The sequence below is a fragment of the Adiantum capillus-veneris genome, chromosome 7 (genome assembly GCF_014529385.1).
Source record: "Adiantum capillus-veneris isolate H3 chromosome 7, ASM1452938v2, whole genome shotgun sequence".
NCBI classification, from domain to species: Eukaryota; Viridiplantae; Streptophyta; class Polypodiopsida; order Polypodiales; family Pteridaceae; genus Adiantum; species Adiantum capillus-veneris.
The window spans coordinates 92,159,501-92,177,674 of record NC_140937.1 but is presented as its reverse complement, the minus strand read 5'-3'; the positions used below and the strand labels follow the sequence as shown (position 1 = coordinate 92,177,674).

General features: G+C 45.8%; 1 protein-coding gene across 2 annotated transcripts in view; it reads left to right on the top strand.

Moving 5' to 3' along the window:
* Positions 1–3,666: 3,666 nt before the first annotated feature.
* The window catches only part of CPSF73-II (cleavage and polyadenylation specificity factor 73 kDa subunit-II), a 94,555-nt gene continuing 80,047 nt past the window's right edge, over positions 3,667–18,174 (top strand). Inside the window, exons 1-2 of one of the 2 annotated variants that reach the window (XM_086516227.1) lie at positions 3,667–3,945; positions 4,028–4,099. In XM_086516227.1, coding sequence (XP_086372353.1) covers positions 4,078–4,099 — 22 coding nt within the window. In that variant the 5' untranslated portion in view covers positions 3,667–3,945; positions 4,028–4,077. Of the gene's footprint in view, positions 3,954–4,027; positions 4,100–18,174 lie in introns of both variants that reach the window. The other variant, XM_086516226.1, reaches the window with a different exon arrangement.

Here is an 18,174-nt window from a genome sequence, read left to right as displayed (position 1 = left end):
GATGCTGGCGATCCTGCTGATGTCACTCTTTACCAAACTACTATTGGCTGCCTCATTTATGTATGCAACAGGAGGTCGGATATTCAGTTTGCAGTCTCACAGGTCAGCAGATTTATGCATAGCCCAGGGTCTAAGCATTGGCAGGCTGTCAAGAGAATTTTCCGCCACCTTAGTGGCACTTTACATCTTGGCTTGTTTTATCCCAAGGGGGGATCATTTCCGCCAGACTTACATGCTTTTTCAGACTCAGATTGGGCTGGTTGTTTTGACACGCGAGTGTCCACAAGTGGTTTTTGTTTCATGCTTGGCAGTTCATGTATATCATGGTTGAGCAAGAAGCAACCTACTGTGGTCACTTCGAGTTGGGAGGCTGAGTACAGGGCAGTCTTCACAACTACGGTTGAGTGTGTATGGCTCAGACGCCTTATGGTGGCTGATTTGGGTGTTGGACTGGACACTGCCAACACTATCTACAATGACAGTCAGAGCGCATTGGCAGTTGCGAGGAACCCAGTTTTTCATGCTTGCACAAAGCACATTGAGGTGCATTACCACTATGTCAGGGAGAGGCTCTCAGCAGGAGAGATCAGCTTGGCTTATGTGCCAACACAGGACAACCTTGCATATCTTTTCACAAAGGCATTGTCTCGTGAGAAGCTTGAAGCTTTCCGCAAAGCTTTGGGCTTACTCCCCTTTGTGGACTGATCCTGTCCTTAGGGCATGGCACTTCCCTTTACTCATGTGCCAGCTCTCGTCACCGCATCACTCCAGGGGGGATTTGTTACCATATACATGTGGTAGTGATGTGTGTGAACACACTAGGACCGTCGGGGCATTTTTTCCCTCTTTAGGAGGTTTTTCCCCCCGAGCATTGTACATACGCCCATCACTCTAGGGCTATCTATCTTTCTATTTGCACACTAAGTAACACACTCTCTATTGTGTGCCTTGAGCTTCCTTCGTCTTCTCCAAGCTGTGTGTGTTTCTTTGCAACCCTAATTGCAACACGCACTGTTGGATTTTCTTCTGCTGATCCAATGGTACATGATGGGATTGAGCAACTCTTGGTAGCAATGCGGGAGTTCTTTGCTCGTGCTGAGTGTAGGTGGTTGGAATTTGAAAGGCACTTAGAGGCTCTTTTGGATGTGACTCAACAAACCAATGGCCAACAATTTGTACAACTTTGGAATGAGGTGGATTTATGTACACATCATTTTGATGATGGAATGACTCGCATTGAGCAGAACCAGTCTGACATGTTGGTATGCCTAGAGCAACAACAATTTGAATCGGTACATAACTCATACTTGACCGTTAGGGAATGCCAAATTCAGATTGATGCACTTAAGGAGCAAGTTCGTGCTCTTGAAGGAGAGGTGACAAGGCTCAAAGTCCACTTGAACCGAATGAATGCGCTTATGACAAAGATGGCTCGAGCTTCTGATGCCCGTACTATATAAGTGTCTTCATTCTTGGCTACTATGAATAATTCAAACACTTACTTTTGTGTGATGTACTAAAGCATACATTGCGTTGAACTGTGTTGGTAGAGTAATGTAATGACCTTGTTTTTTTGTTTGGCTTTATGGTCGTGTTGCTTTGTGTGCATGACATAAAGGTGTAGAGTTTACTCAGCCTAATATTTTAGGTTTTGGTTTAGATATTATTTGCATCAAAACAATGTGAAGTACTACCTTTGTGTTTCTACGAGAATTCCAAAAGGGGAGCTACCTAGATTCCCTTCTAGAGTGACAAGAGATGAAATGATCACAGAGATGGCAGACATGCCTTCTCAAGGACCAATCTTCAAGAGAACGACCAATCCCTTTGAAGAAGAACCTAGCCATAGTAGAAGGCCTGAAGCAAGAGAAGAATTGGGAGAGTCTATGGTTAGACTTGTAGACAATCGACGAGTTAGACCATCCCAAGTCCAAAAATGGGTAAATAGAGCTTCAGGGTCGAGATGACGTACTCAGAAGCTCGACAGATTCCAGGTTATTTTTTTATACTATTTGAATCTCCTTGTAACATTTGTCTTTGGGTTTACGGTAGAAATTTTATTACTTTTGTAGAATTGGTATGCTTTCTACAGTCCCAAATAATTGGGTAGCGCCTTCCAAACCCCATGAGATTGCCATGACCATTGTAGATGACTTCAGACAAGGGTAATGCATGTTATATTATTTTTAGTAGGTCTTTGGGTGCAATGATGATATGTATATGATTGAAGTTTGTCTCAAATTTGTAAGTAGCAGAGTTCCTCCTATGGAACGTTTTGCATTGGAAATCATGGAGGAGTCCATTGAACATTATGATGTGCATCCACAAGGCGTATATGATGTAAACCTTGTGGAAGAATCAAATGAATGGTGGACGATAGAGTTTGTGGGATTTCGTTTGCAAGAAGGGTGGACAATGTATGATAGGTATAGGGAATTTGGCTATTGTTACAGTCATTATCTGCCACCAATTGCGACTCCACCAAGGCATCCTTTGTATGATAATGGTATGCCACTGCCTGTTTCATTCATTCTCTAATAGTTTTGATATTTTTAATGGAATATACAATGTCAATATGAATTACATATTTTGTTGTTTCCAGGTCCATTGGCATCACATCTGGAGTTATTTGTTTTCAAAAAAGACATTGAGAATGTCAAAATTAGGCGTTTCCTTTTCTTTTAGATTTTTATATTTGTGCTACAGATGCTTTCGTAAATTGCAACCATTACAAATGCTTTTTTAGCTTACTTTGTATGCATAAATGAGTAAGTAAAACTAAAGTTCCGCCATAGATTTAAGAGATTCAATGGCATTGATGGGAATATTTTCTGCTATGTACCACTTTCGGTCACATACTTTAGTTGTGGTTCAATTGTCTTTGCACTTTTCATTGTCATAATAAGTTGACTTTACATTACAAATGATTAAATGATTGAAATAAATATGATAGACGATGGAAAACCATAATACCACTCAAGAATATTTTTGATCTCATGAGCTTCACAATGAAGCACTCATACATAGAGACTACTTGGATGTCGCCTTGGGGGGGGGGCGGGGGGAAGAGGATATTTATCAAGATTGTAGCATCTTCTTCTTGGCCGCAGCATCGCGCGGGTCACATACTAGTTTATAAGGAGGGAAAATTACCAAAATACCCCTCTTTTTTGTGGAAATTCCCAAAATACCCCTCAAATTTCAAAATTTCCCAAAATACCCTTCTATCTATTTCAGTTGGATTGTTCACGATTTCCTAATCTTTATTCTTTTTCGACAATGGAGATCTGTTGTTTAGCACTTAGCATGTGATTTGTCACAAATTACCTCCCAAAAAAAGACAATTATGTCTAAAAATAATGAAGCAATTCATCTCCAAAGCCTACATAACCATGTCAAATTCTAGTTTTAGTATCTTGTATTGATAGACAATCAATCTTCTTATGAAAAGCTACATATTTTTTTATCATTGGATAAATTTTCTCTCACAACTAGGGGAATTTTGGAAAATTTGAATGGCATTTTGGGAATTCTTGACAAAATATGAGGGGTACATTGGGAATTTTTGAAATTTGAAGGGTATTTTGGGAATTTTCAGAAATTAGAGGGTATTTTGGTAATTTTCCCTTATAAGTATTCACTCACGCTGGAAAATAAAACGAGGGACTATAAAATAGACCAGCGCGAGCTTCTGAGAAGTACCGGGGCGAGCATCACTGTCTCTCACTCACACACACCCCAGCCCACATGAACAAGAACTGACAACGGACTGGGACGAGCGCAGCGATAAGAAGCCAACCATTGCACACACTGGGGGTGATGGGGCAGCACAAAGGCTGCACCCGATCAGTGTGTAGAGGGCTGGGGAGGAAGGGATTGCAGGAAAAGGCAACGTCCCAGATACATGCACACGTTGAACCCACAACATATGCAACACAGACATTGGTGCACATGTACATCTACTTACGTTTGCAATTTTTACCTTGCTTCTTTATTTCTATGGGTGCTCAAATTTATGATGTTGCAGAGAAGAAAAGGAGGCTGAGCGTACTGTGTTGTTCTAGAAAGACCTTCATCATGATCAAAAGTTTGGTTCTTGGTGAGTATATTCGTTAAAAGTTTTGCAAGTTTTGGGCGAACATAGAATATGTGTTTCTAAACATACGAGCCTTTCACATGTCGATATTGATTAGCAGAAAAAATTCTACTATCTCTATTCTTGTGTAGTTTGGACTGTTTTCTTTATGTTGTTTTAAAATCATGCTATCTACATCTGTTCTCGTCTTTTTTATTGGGTCAGCCACCTTCGGTATTGCATGGCATTACTGTTAGCAAGCCTTCTGTATTGCATGACGTCATATGCAGAGTTTGCTGCATTTCTATGGTGGAGGTTCACAATTTGCTCAATTATTCACTATGTTAAAGATAGCACGGTAATGACCATCAAGCAAAGCAAATGAGGAATGTACTCAGTTGTCACGCTCAGGAGAATCACGGTACTTATAGATGACATAGAGAAGTAGTGAGCATGGACTCAACATAGACCATCTACCACCCTTTTAGTATGCCCATTGACTCTCCATACATCAGCTGTTCAAATAGTCTGAAATAGGGTCTTAAGCTAGAACTTATGGCAGCTACATACCGGAGACATGGATTGTTAGGGTTAGGGTGGCATAATTAGAGTGGCATTCATAAGGAGAGATTAGAGATAGCAATTAAACAATGCAAAAATTGCAAAATCAATAGACATAACTTGATTATGAAATGAACTAGCAACACTCTTGGTGTGTGTACAAAATGTGGCTACTTACATAGAAGTAGCAAGGCTAGTGCAAGTGGTAGTACAATGGCTAGGTGCACCTCTCAAGGGCCAAGAGGCATCTCCCCAAAGCGTAAAGGTTAACCTCTCAATGTAGCCGCTGAAGGCTACACTTTTGGTTCCTTGTGTGATTCACCTAAGCCCACATGCTATCACATGGTTTCCTACTGATTGGATGTTGACTAGATTGGAGATGGTACACACCAACATGTTGTAGCATAGGCCAACGGCCACATGTTGTAGCGAGGCTCAAAGAAGCAAGCATTGTAGTCCTTTTTGAAGTTCAAGTATCGCGGCACCCATGCAGCAGAGTGGGCCGACGAAAATTTCTTCGCAAATTCCCTGGAGTTGTTGGCAGACTACACGGAAGCCATGCAACTTGATAGCAATACCTCACCTTGAGAAGGGGGGATGTCACGTGCATGACAAGCTGTAACTCCTATTTCTAGGGTTCAAAACAGCCTAGGAAGTGTTCTGGCACCCTCGTGAGCCTGTACGCAGGACGTGCATGTCCAGGCACTTTAGATTAGTTGCATACCCTTTGATTGCACATGAACATAGCCAGTGTCTGCTACATGTAGGCATTGGGGAGTGTTCCCATACAATTCCATTAGTATTCAGCCTAGGTATTTAATTGCATGTGAATCACCCCTTATTAGTAGTTCATCAACTTATCAATAAGTGACATTTTACCATCATTTTTAGATATTGTGGGTTTTTGTTGACATTGCTCGACCTAGGCTTTAATTCCCTATATAAGTGATCCTAGGGGTTACTTCTCCAGGATAAGTCAGTACCCTCAGTACCACCCGTAGTACCATCAACATCCATGGCGTTTTTGCACCATTAGTCTGCAGTACGAGATCAACCTTAGCGATTTTCAGCCCAAGCATCAGATCAGCCAGCGTTTTCAATTTTGAGCCCAAGACAATAGATCAACCAGCGTTTTCAGATTCAGCCCTCAGATCAAGCAACGTTTTCAGTTTTCAGCCCATCGCCCAACATCGGCGACAGTAGATCAGCCCATAGCCTCGTCGTAGTTGCGGATCCCATTCAACCTCTCCCAAAAAGCTGCCAAGAACTCAGCTGTGAGACCCTCCTCCCGTCAATGAGCTGCTGCAGCAGCAGGACGAGCCTGTCTCTGTGCTGCCAGTATGTGACGTCCCAGTCAAACAGTGTACTGAAAGAAAGGGACACTTGGATGGTCTGTTGAGGAGAAAGGGTCCCTCCAAAGCCACTCTCTAGGATCCCAGTGTACTCGTGCCAATGGACAACTCTCCCAAGCCCACAGTCTCCAGTGGCCAGTCTCAAGAGCTGCTGGGTCAGGATCTATGACACAAATCCACCCGCAAATGCCCATCACTCGGATCCTATGAAAACAACACTCTGCCACCTGAGGGGCCTCTACTGAAACTCGGTGTAAGCGTCCCTCACCCTGTAGCTCGAAAAACAGGGAGGGTATCGTCTCTGAGCAAGCCCGAATTGAGATGAGAACCTCCAGTCGCGTGAAGGCTCCCATCCATCTGGGCACTGCTTACTCAAGAGGTGTGAGCCACTCAGCTGGTACTGCCTTTGAGATGTCCCGAGACATGCTCTGCACCCCTCTCATGCCCTGTATAACTGGATGCCCTGAGAGCTCCTCTGACAAGCTTGAAAACTGTAGCCAGTCACCTAAAGTGCGTGTTGGACCCTCTGCCATGGGACCCTAGGAAACATGAGGCCGACTCCCAACCAAGTGGCCTCTTTGAGTGCTAACCATGGGGTTCCAAACAAGGGGCTGTCTCAGGTGCTCCTCCGTGCAAGTAGGCTGACGCTGCTCCAGGCCTCTCCGCAGTTGCTCCCCAGATCGGAGCAGACTCACAGCGAAGCGGTCCTCCAGTCTCCTGCTTAAGCCAACTCTGCTCATCTCTGTGAAAATCCATTTGGTCGAAGGTTGCCAGGGGCCTCCAGAGTCCAGCGTGAGGCACTCTAGCACTAAGCCGTTGCAGCAAGAACTCCTTCCAGGGCTCCTCTCCTGGAAGAAGTCCTCTGACGATGAACTTCCCTAGAAGGGCTCTGCTCTGTTGTGTTGGGTCTATGATCCCCAACTCTTCCTGAGAACAAGGAAGAATGATGACCTGCCATGCCACTTTGGCCCGGGCTATCTGAGAGTCACGCCCTGACCAAAGGAAGTTTCTGAACAGCCTCTCTACTTGGCTGATGCAAGAACTCGCGAAAAGACCCAACAAGAAGTGATGTACCGCATAGTAGCCAACAACACCTGGTTGGCCACTATAACTTTGCCTGCCAGAGAAAGCAGTGCGGAGCTTCAATGTAACAGCTTCCTCCTGATGGACAGAAGGAGGGGAGAATCTGCTGCTCGGGAGACAAGTCCAGGCAAACCTGACAGCCCAAGTATCGAACTGCAGTCCCTGGGAGAATCCATCTGAAACCCTCACCTGGCATCCAATCAGACATAGGAGCACTACCAACGAGAAAGCCACTGTCTTTCTCCAATTGATCAGTGCACCTGATGCACAACAAAAAGTCTCAAGAGCCTACTCACACCTGCGAAGGTTGGCCTCCTGGCCATCCAAGTACAAGGCTGAGTCGTTTGCAAACTCAGCATCCAATAGCTCATCGCCCGGAATAGGGAGCGCTAAGCCACGTAAACCAACCTGTTGTGAAACCAAGAACCTGCTCATCGCCTCAACATAGAACAAAAAGAGGAAGGGGGCAAGAGGGCAGCCCTGTGTGACCGAACGTGAGCATGAAACGATCACCTCTACCTCCTGACAAAAGTACCTGACTGTGTGCCCGTTTGTACAAAGCTGACACACCTCTGATCCAAGCATCTGAGAAGCCCATCCCGGGTAGAGTGCCCTCCAAAAAGTCCCAGTCAACTCTATCGTAGGCCTTCTCAAAATCGAGAAGAAGTATCACCAGATCCTCACCATGGAGCCGCGCGAGGGCAGAAGCCTCCCAAAAAGTAAAGATGTTGTCAAGGATACTACGCTCCTTGACAAAACGTGTCTGTGTTCTTTGTATAATGCTCTCTAGAAGTGGCTGAATCCTCAAACTCAGAGCCTTGGCGAGAATTTTGTAGGATGAGTTGAGGATGGTGATGGGTCGCCACTGTCGAATCTCATCCAAGGAGCCACCCTCCTTGGGAATGAGGTAAATCACACCCCCACTCATGCTGTCTGGCATCTCTCCTGTGTGCAGGATGTATTGAAAAGCTCTACAGAGATCTGAGCCAAGCAAGTCCCAGTACTCCAAGAAAAAGCTGGGAGTCAAACCATCCTCACTTGGACAGCTACCACGGGGGAGTGCTCTAAGAGCCGCGTGTAGCTCATCTCGCTGAAGAGGGAGCTCAAGCCTCTGGCGCATCTTCTCAGTCACAAGACAAGGCATCTCTGCCCACACCTGCTCTCTGCATGCATCCTGACTCTCTGATTGAGGCTCTGCAAACAATAGATCACGGTAGAAGTTAGTAGCAATTGCACGCATGTCCTCTGGCTCAAGAGCAACTGACCTGTCGGGCCTCCTCAATTGACTGACCCTGGCATGCGTATGCCGGGGTCCCACTGCCTCAAAGAAAGCTCCTGTCACTCTGTCACCCACCTGATGAGTCCACTGAGATGCCTGCCGATGGAAAGCAAACTCATGGCGCCTCTCCTTTGTGCCGACAAGCTCTTGGCGAGTCTGCTGCAACTGCTCCTCCAACCAAGGACTGTCTGGATGCTGCTCTTGCATCCTCTGCAAGGAAGCAATGCCCTGTCAGAGATGCTGCTCCTCCTCTCTCGCTGCAGCCAGGCGATCCGAAGACTCCTGAAGAAAGAGACGACTAAGCTGAGCAAGTCTTGAGGCCACTCCGTTAGCAGGAAAATCCTTCATATCTAAGCTCTCTCTCCAAAGAGCCACCACTCGCTCTCTAAGCGCAGAGTCCAGCAAGACCCTCTCAGAGATGTGAAGCATCGTGCTCCCCCTCCTTTGCCTATCAGTCACTGTGAGGATCACTGGTGCATGGGTCGAAAAGGAAGTCCCAGCCAGAATGCCAATAGTCCCACCCAAGTCACAGAAGTGGTCACTAGTGTAGAAGCGATCTATCCGAGATAGATTCACTCCTCCCACTCTATGGTCCGAACGAGAGAAGGCCTCACAAAGCTAGAATGCTTCCACACATGTGAAACCCGCAGTCATACTAAACCTCTCCCAAGCTGCCAACTTAGCTCCATGCACAGTAGTATGGCTACCACCAATCCTGCCAGAGGGGTCCTCCAACATGTTGAAGTCACCCCCAATGCACCATTGCTTTGCGTGCGGCAGAGACTGAACAATCTGAGACCAAAACTCTGCACGTGCACTCGCCACATTGGGCGCATAGATGTTCAGGAAGCCCACAAGGCAACCCTGAACCTGCATAGCGATCCATCGAGCCCTGCCTGGCACAATAATCCCTCTGTCCACAATGGCCTGTTGCAAAGAATCCGCAATAGTCATACATACCCCGCCCTTGATGCCTCCAGGCAGAGTTACCGGGGAACGCCCCCTAGCCCCCGTTCCGGCGTTCCGGGGGGCAGTTCCCTTTGCGAACGTTCCGAAACGTCCCGGAACGTCTAACGTTCCGAGTGGCCAGTGCAAACCGGAACGGCCGTTCCGGAACGACCCAGAAACATTCCGGAATGCCCCTGGAACGGCCAACGGCTACAAACAAATTTGGCAAAAATTGAAAAAATTGAAGTAAATGTTTGGGCTTCTTTTTGAAGTGTGCAAGGCCTCAAGGACTCATAAAATGCACCCCCCTCCCCCTTTCTCTCCACAAGCTAATCCTCAAGGCTCAAGCTCTCTCCCTCTCACACTCTCAAGATCTCTTCCTCTCAAGACTCACTCTCTCAAGGCTCAAGGCTTCAAGCCTTCAAGCTCTCTTCCTCTCCCTCCCACTCTCTCAAATCTCTACCTCTCCCTCTCACGCTCTCGAGTCTCTCCCTCTCACTCTCTCTCTCTCTCTCTCTCTCATCATCTAGTCATAGCAAGGTTGAATGGTCTTCAAAACGAGTTTTTTGTGAGTATTAGAGTCAAAGCACTCTAATACTCCTTGTATTTGAACACAAGGAGCTAAAAAATGCACTATTTGGGTGTTTTTTATACCTCCCGTTCCGCGCCGTTCCCATTCCGGACCCCTAGCCGTTCCCCCGTTCCGCGGGGATCTCGTCGTCGTTCCCGTTCCGCGTTTCGGGTAACTATGCCTCCAGGTCCAAATGCAGCTAGTTGACCAAAAAGTCTCATATCGTCCACGCAAAAGCTGACCACAATGTCTAATGCAGCTCTCACATAGATGATGCTCCTGTAGCATAAGAAGGTCGATCTCTCCTCCCACAAGGCATCGCTGAAGCTCCTGACGCAGTCGGCTCCTCTGACGCTGAAACTGGGGCCCACCTAATCCTGTACGTTCCATGAGACGATCCTCATGGGGAGCAAGAGAGAACTGAAGCTGCAACAGCAGCTAACCGTGCTATCTTCGAGGCAGGCTTGGATGGGGACTAATCTGCATCCGATCGTCCTCGAGATAGGCGTGACTGCAAAGAGTGTCTAGCCGAAGCTCAAGTAGAACGAGCCGTGCGCAAAGCAACCTCCTCTGTCTAGGAGTCCTCATGTATGTGTAGATAACATGGCGAGCTTTGCGTGTCAGCAAAGAAGTGAACCACAATGTGTCTACATCCTGCTACGTCTGGAGGTGTCACAGAAAACTTGGCCAACGGCCATAGAGTCTGAAGCAAGTCTGTAACCCCTAGGTCTCCCATGTGATGAGAGAAGTGTCGGGCCTGTGTCTGCAGCCACTCCAACACTGAATCTATAGCTGAGTCCAAGGCCTCTATCCCCCTAGCTGCAAGGAACAATACACGAACTCTGAAGCAGGCTGCCTCAAGGTCTGGTGAGGTGTTGCCGAGAAAAAGTGTAAAGTTGTAGGCAAAGAAATCCCAACGACGACGAATGTCGAAGCTCGTCAGACCACGAGGAACTGTTGCAAAGGGGGACGTCTGCACCAAAAGAGGGGGTCGCAAGAAAGGTTGTCCCTCTCTCGCAAAGCGACTCGTGGCAAAAGCGCTGCTAAGAGATCTCCTAGCAGCTGAGGAAGGCCGTGCCCCTTGGGATGGTTGCGGGACTGGAGCGGGAGGAGATGGGGGAGAGGGGAAGCAGCAAAGAGAGGAGGGCGAGATGGAGAGGGAGAGGGAGAAGGAGGAAGGGGGGTGGAAGAGGGGGGGAACTTGGGGGGAGGAGGGATTGTTGAGGGTGAGGCTGGAGCAGGGACCTCGTCCTGCTGAAGAGGGTCGAATCGGTTCCCTGTGGGAACCCACTGCTGTTGGGCAGGGTCTTGGGGACCACTCTGAGTGCCAGGTTGTCGCTATGGCCCCTGCCGTCGCCGACCACGAACTTGCTGCTAGCCCCCCTCCGCTTGAACCCCAGGCTTGAACTACCTCTCTAGCGAAAGAGAGGGGGGCCCTTGGAGGGGGTCCTGGGACCCCATTTGGTTTCAACTCTCTCTCTCTCTCTCTATCACTCACAGAACCTTCATTCACAGTATCATCCTCTCTCTCTCTCTCTCTCTCTCTCTCTCTATCACTCATAGAACCTTCATTCACAGTATCATTCTCTCTTCTCTCTCGTCTCTGCACATCTCTCAGGAAGTAAAAGGAACTCTCTCGTTCAGTAAAAGGAACCTTGAGTAGGCACTGAGCACTCATCCTGAGCATTCACCATCAATCACTACGGTTGCACATTACATTGGTATCAGAGCTCTTTGGTAGTGTTCGGTATCATCACTCAAGAAAAGACCCTAAAGAATCTCTCTCAGATTTTTTCTTTGAAAGAATCTTCGTGGCCCTGCCCGGGACTTATTAGCCACTCCACCCTTTATCCATCGCGCATCGGTCGCGCTCCCATCTTCATCGCTCTGTCTTAAGGGCCATTAAGCCATAAAAAAACGGCAAAAAACAGAAACATTCTTTGCTTGTTTACGATTCACGTAACCCAAGACCACTTGGGCGTGTTGATCTCTTTGATCTGTGTTTTTGAAGAGTGACAGGTAACCAAGAAAAGAAGGGCTTGTCTAGCCTCCCCTCATTCCTCTTTCCGCTCATGGAGAGCGGACCTTGCACATTGCGGCATGCCAATCGATGTGAGGTGGGAAAAAGCAACCTTGGTGTGAGCGCGAGGCTGCCAAGGGGTGCACCTGCAGGAAGGAGTTGAACTTGGGTAAGAGAAAAGCCTTCTTCAACGCAGATTGCAAGCAATACGAAGTACCAAGAACTCCAAGTACACCAAGTACCAAGAACCCCAAGTACACCAAGTACCAAGAACCAAGTACCCCAGTACTCAGTGCATGGTCATCACCAGAAATTGCATGAAGATGATGGAAGTGGAGTTGGAGAAGAAGAAGTCTCTACACCAGGAGGACCATTTCCAGATCCTCCTTTGTCTCCATCTACGCCATGGATTGCATCAAATCCTATGGAGGCTTTGGTAAAGTCTATGATGGAGATGATGCTACAACAAGAGGCTTAGCGGGCCGCCATGGAAAGGGAATGAGGATGCTCAATGTGTAGCTGCTGAAGAAAAGAGGTAGCTTTGGAGCTAGAGTGTGAGCTCTTAGCAGGTGTTTCTTCTTGAGCTGATAACCTTAAAGGTCCAATGTGATTGCTATGTTGGGGGGCTACCATCACGGCCACAGGAACACTATCTGTCGAGGCTTATTTCCATTGTTCAAGAGTTTATGGACCATGCCGTAGTCAACTACAACCTTATGAAATAAATCTAACCCTAATTTTGGTGCAGGTTTCAAGGTGGAAAGCTAGTCGTCTTTTCGAGCTCGACTGATGTCGAGATAGCCTTTTAAGTTTAAACTTTGTTTGAGAAATTGTTTGGTGATCTTGTTTGAAATTTGTTTGAAATGGATGGTATCTATTTTAAATCTGTCTTGGTGCCGATTTGAATTGTTCGACTCTGGTTTAATACTGGTTTCAATGCTTGGTGATTTACTCTGGGGTGGAGTAGTGAGAAATGATGTTTGAGAATGCTTACACATACTCATGGCCCGGACCATTGTGGTTATTTGCGGGGGGAGTATTGAATGTTTGAAAAGTGTTGTTATTACTGATGGCCCGGATCCTTGTGGTTATTTACGGGGGGAGTATTGTTATCGTTACTCATGGCCCGGACCCTTGTGGTTATTTACGGGGTGGGTATTAATAAGTCTGAGTAGTGGTTACTCTCAACACCTTCGAACGACGCAGGTTGCGGTCTGGGGGGCGTTTGGTCGTAAAAGGCTTCTATATCTCATGGCCCGGACCTTTCCAGGTTATTTGCGGGAGGAGTGATGAGGGGAGGTAGTCGTTGAACAGCTCATGGCCTGGACGTGGATGGTTATTTGCGAGGGGAGTGTTCATCGTCGGCGGCTTAATGTTTGTATGTCTTGTGAGCATTTGTGTTGCATTGTGATGTGCCAACCAATGAATATTCTTTATTGAATGAGATTGCTTGGGTATGTAATTTTAGTGCATCAAGACACCTGTCAGAGATCAGTGCGGTCTGGGTGTGATGGCTAATTTTACTACGCCGGAATATCAAGAGCTTCGATCTGCCAATGACCCAAGATTTTAAGAGCTCCAATTTGGATTGAGAAAACTGATTGTCCCTTGGAGATTTTTGAGCTAACTTGAGTTCTTTTGCAGATATACGGTAATCGCGGAGGATTACCTTCTTTCAAGATGTATCATGTCACAAACTGTTGACGTGTCAAGCCACTAAAGAACGGAGCCAACCTACAGATCCCGACCGTGGGGCCTAAACCCTAGAAGCAACAGAAGAAGCAGAAGCAGTATAAAAAGTTTTACCAACTTGCAAAGTCTTGCGAGTGGCTTATTTCTAAAGAGGAGTTCCCACCAACTTATGGGACCCCATGTGATGGGGCCCAAGGGACCTAAAGATACTTCAAATAAAGCAGGACCTACGCACACACTATTTCTTGGCGTAAAAAGTGTTGACGTGGCAGTTGTACGGATGCCCCACAATTTGCACTGACATGCTGAGGTGGCAGGTGTACGGAATTTCACGTTTCACGCTGGTGGATGATACGTGGTAGGCTGTACGGAATTCCTTAAAATTGTGCTGGCTGCTTTTGGGAGGCCAGATGCTTTTTTTGATGCTTTTCATGTAAATTGTTTTTCATAGGCCAAGGGCCTTTAAATATGAGCCAAGGGCCTTTAAATTCTCTTGCACGCTTCCGGGTGAAGGTGCAGAGCGTGGAGCACTAACATTGTACTAAGTTCAAGCAATATAAAGAAATACCGAAACCACAAGTGCTCGCTTTGTTGATCCAATTGGAAGCTGGATTTTGATGCGTACATCCATACCTCCAAGCCAATTTTTCTCTACTTGAATTGCTTCGATTTAAGGAGGTGCTATTTTCGGTTGTGGCAGAATTTGCATGTTGTTTCTGCGTTCTTTGCGCTTTAAAATCCTCAACTTTGCTTTATCTGAGTTTTTACTTTATTAGCCTTGGCTTGTTTCTTCCTTTCAGCTGTTTCGTGGATCTTCTCCAACATTTCAGTGGCTAGTGGCAAATAATATTTCTTTAACCTACAGCCACCATTCAAATCCCTAATGGAAATCTCGTAAACTATGCGTTTATTCTCAATAGTTTTCTGTATATCCAAGTGCTCGGTTTCTGACCCTGATTCCATGATAACACTCACCATTTGGAAGGGTGCTATTTCATAGCCTTCTTCGTCGCAAAATTTCGTTGGGGTTACCTCATTCACACATACATCTATTGGACTTAGACATTCTTTTGGATAAAGGAAAGGAGCTCTGTTGTACGTACAGTCGAGCAGCTACTCAGCTCAAATTTGTAATCAACATATCTCATGATTGGGTAATCTATTTTGAATTCCGAAAATTGCATTGTGTTTCTCTTCTCTTGCTCTTTTATTCAAGTGTCAGCATTTCAAGTTGTGTCGTGATTTGTTACTTTGCATCTAATCTTCAGTTTTAAGTGCTTAAATCATTGTTTTATGACGTTTTGACTATAGGAGAGTGTTATTAGAACTTAGGGCTACCTGTTTAAATAGTTATGTTGCAGTTTTTATGACCTGGTAAATGATGGATTATGATTTTGATACCTTGTTAGAATGTTGTCAGACTTTGTAGACTCGTCTCCTTAGACCTAATATAGCTTCCCTTAACGTGCCGTGGCTATCCGAGTCCATTTCGTCATTGAAATGGCGTGATGATATAGAGCGGTGAGATAGGACATAGGTAGATTTTCCGATCAGTGAGTTGGTGATTTGCTCATAGAGACTAATACATTTGCTTGTTAGGTTCACTTCTTGAAGCTGACACCCTCAAAGAGTCTCCGTGCCCCATCCGAGTCACTTCCTTGAGTATTGACATGAGTATGTTAGTGCTAGAAAGCTATGCCCTGGACGTTGGTCGCAGCGACCTGCTAACATTGGTGTTGTTGCCGGGGAATGATCCTTAGGTGGTGAGTGACCTAGTGCGTATTTAAAGTTTTGTTATCTAGAGAATTTTCATGTCAAACTATAGCTTTTGGCTTTTAAACCTAGGGCTTCAAAATGGTCGCCGACTACTTTGGACCTTGAGTACATAATAGACGTTATATCTCAGAAGTCTGTAGCTTTGGAATCAACTTACACAAGCTCATTTACATGGTTCTCGGAGAATAAGGTACAATTTATCAAAATTTTGGCTCTACATTATGTGTTGTTAGGTGCAGCGGAATGATTGTTTGCGCTTTGCTCAAGATGAGTGCTCCGAACTGTGCTCAAGGTTCCTTTTAGTTCTTATGGAAGGGAGAGCCTTCCGTTCTTAGTGGAAAGTGCTATGATCACAAACAAAGTGAATGGACACTGTGCGTGCAAGTGAATGAGACTGAGAGATAGAGAGAAGAGAGATACGACACCAAAGACGTTGTAAAAACCCTCCTCCGAAGGCCCCACTTTCGTCGGCGAGAGTGGTCTACTTATGATTGCACAATCTGGTACAAATGGTATGCATGAGACTGATGCAAGTCTAGGCTATGTCGACGACGACGACGGGGATGACGAAGCCGACCTAAGGGCTGAAATCTGCAATCTTTCTACTGCTGTCCAAAAACGCTATGGGCTGAAATCTGCAAATCTTGTATCTGCTGAATTCTGACTCTATGTCGGTGACGATGTTGATGGCGACGATGCGACGACGACGTACTGAAAAAATCTGTGTTTTCCGGGATGAAACTGTAAACCTTGCAGAAACTGACCGTGTGGCGAGGAACTGCTGCGGGAAGGTGAGATCTGCGAGGTTTGGGACTTGATCTGCGATGTCTAACTGCTGAAAACTGAAAACGCTGGTCCTAGGGTTGATTCTGTCGCGATAGATCTGCAAAACGTTGAGGTTGCTGGCAGATGCAAAAACGTCAGGATTGAAAATGGAGTTTCTGTCGTCGGGATTCTGCAGATGCAAAAACGCTAGGCTGATCTGTTGTGGTCTTGTCGCCGTGGCTCTGCAAATACAAAACGCTGGCTGATCTGTGGTGGTCTGATCCAAAAACGCTTGGGAGCAAAAACGCTAGTCACTTGGAGGGTTTTGCTTGGGTTCTACTGAGAAGGTGCCTGTTGAGCATGTGCTCCTGCTGCCTCTTCTGCCATTTAGTGCTAACTTGGGTTTGCTTATATATTAACTTAGCAAAATTGCCCTACCTACTTTTGTTGGAAAGTCACTTAAAAATAATAAGTGAAAATATCAAAAATAGGGAAAATAGGCTAAATGCACTGGAAAATTCCCTGACTGAATCTGATGGATTCTGAAGGGAATACTGATGATCATGCTGTGTGCAACCAGAGGATATGCATCTGTACTAAGTGACTGGGCATGCACTGTCTACGAATAGACTCACAAAAGTGCCAGATCACTTCTAAATCTAGACTGACTGGACTGACTGAACCTTGATCATGCTGTAGCTTGTCCACGAACACATAGGGCTGGATGTGTCACGTAACATCCCCTCCTTTTCAAAGTGAGGTACTGGTACCGAACTTAATGGCGTCGAGGGAGATCGCCAATAGCATCCAGAATCCTGGAAGGGACTCTTCGCCGGCCCACTCTGATGTGTGGGTCGTGCGGTAGTTGAACTTCATAAAGGTCTGCAACGCTTGCTTCTTTGGGCCGCGTCGAAAGCAACACAAAGTCTTCTGTGGCTCCTTCAATGCTTCAACTTCGTCGAGAGTCATGCTTCTTTCTTCTTCAAGAATCTCCATGGCTGAAATTTCCTGAAACCATTTCCAACACAAAACCATGAACATACCTATTCCATGTAAAGTGAGTGAAAAAAATCTTGTCTTTCTCAAAGACTGTGCATGCAATGTAGATGAACAAATAGACGGAGTGCCAAACCGTTCATCACATACATGCAAACAATGAGATTGAATCTTATCATCCTTTGATCTAAAGCAATCAACTGTGGCAAAACACAATGGAAATGCCCATGCTTGGTGCTCACACTTTCATGTGCTCGTTCAGAAACTATGTCATGCCAAGGAAGAGACATTGGAATGTGACTTCCTTACATACATACTTTTCAGCTTTTCATGAAAAATCCGCATACATTCGTGCTCATCCATGAGAGAAACGTGTTCAACATACAATATGTCATGCCTAGGAAAAGGGATCACATAACGATGCTGATTAAAATACAGAAAACGATCACGAATGAAACATTCAAACAATGCGTGCGTATCAATCATGCGAACACATAGTACTTCTTGTGAGGGTTCTTTGGACCAAGCCTCGAGCGCCAAGATTGCTTCGAGGGGGTTCTGTGGACCTCGACTCGAAAGCCAAGATCGGTTCTTCGTGATTGATCAAATCTACAACAAGGTTAGCTCCGCTAGAAAAAGCATCCACTAACACATCATCCTTGTGAACAATCACATCTTCTTTATGCAACTCATCATGCTTGTGAGAAATCACATCTTAATCATGCAAATCATCATGCTTGTCATTGTCTTCCAAATCATCGTGCTTAGCAATATCATTCAAATCATCATGCTTATCATTGTCATTCAAATCATCATGCAAGTCATTGTCAATCAAATCATCATCATGCTTCACACAATCATGCAAATCCTGTGTGTCATGCTTTGGAGAAGAAGAGACTGAGAGAGTCTCCTTTTCCCGATCCTGTTGCATCTGTGCCTGCATTCGAGAAAAGAGTCGCAATATCTCTTGCCTTATTGCTTTGTTCTCGCGATCTATGGCTGCCATTCTTTCTGTGTAGTTACGCTCTATGGCTGCCATTCTTTCTTTGTGTTCAC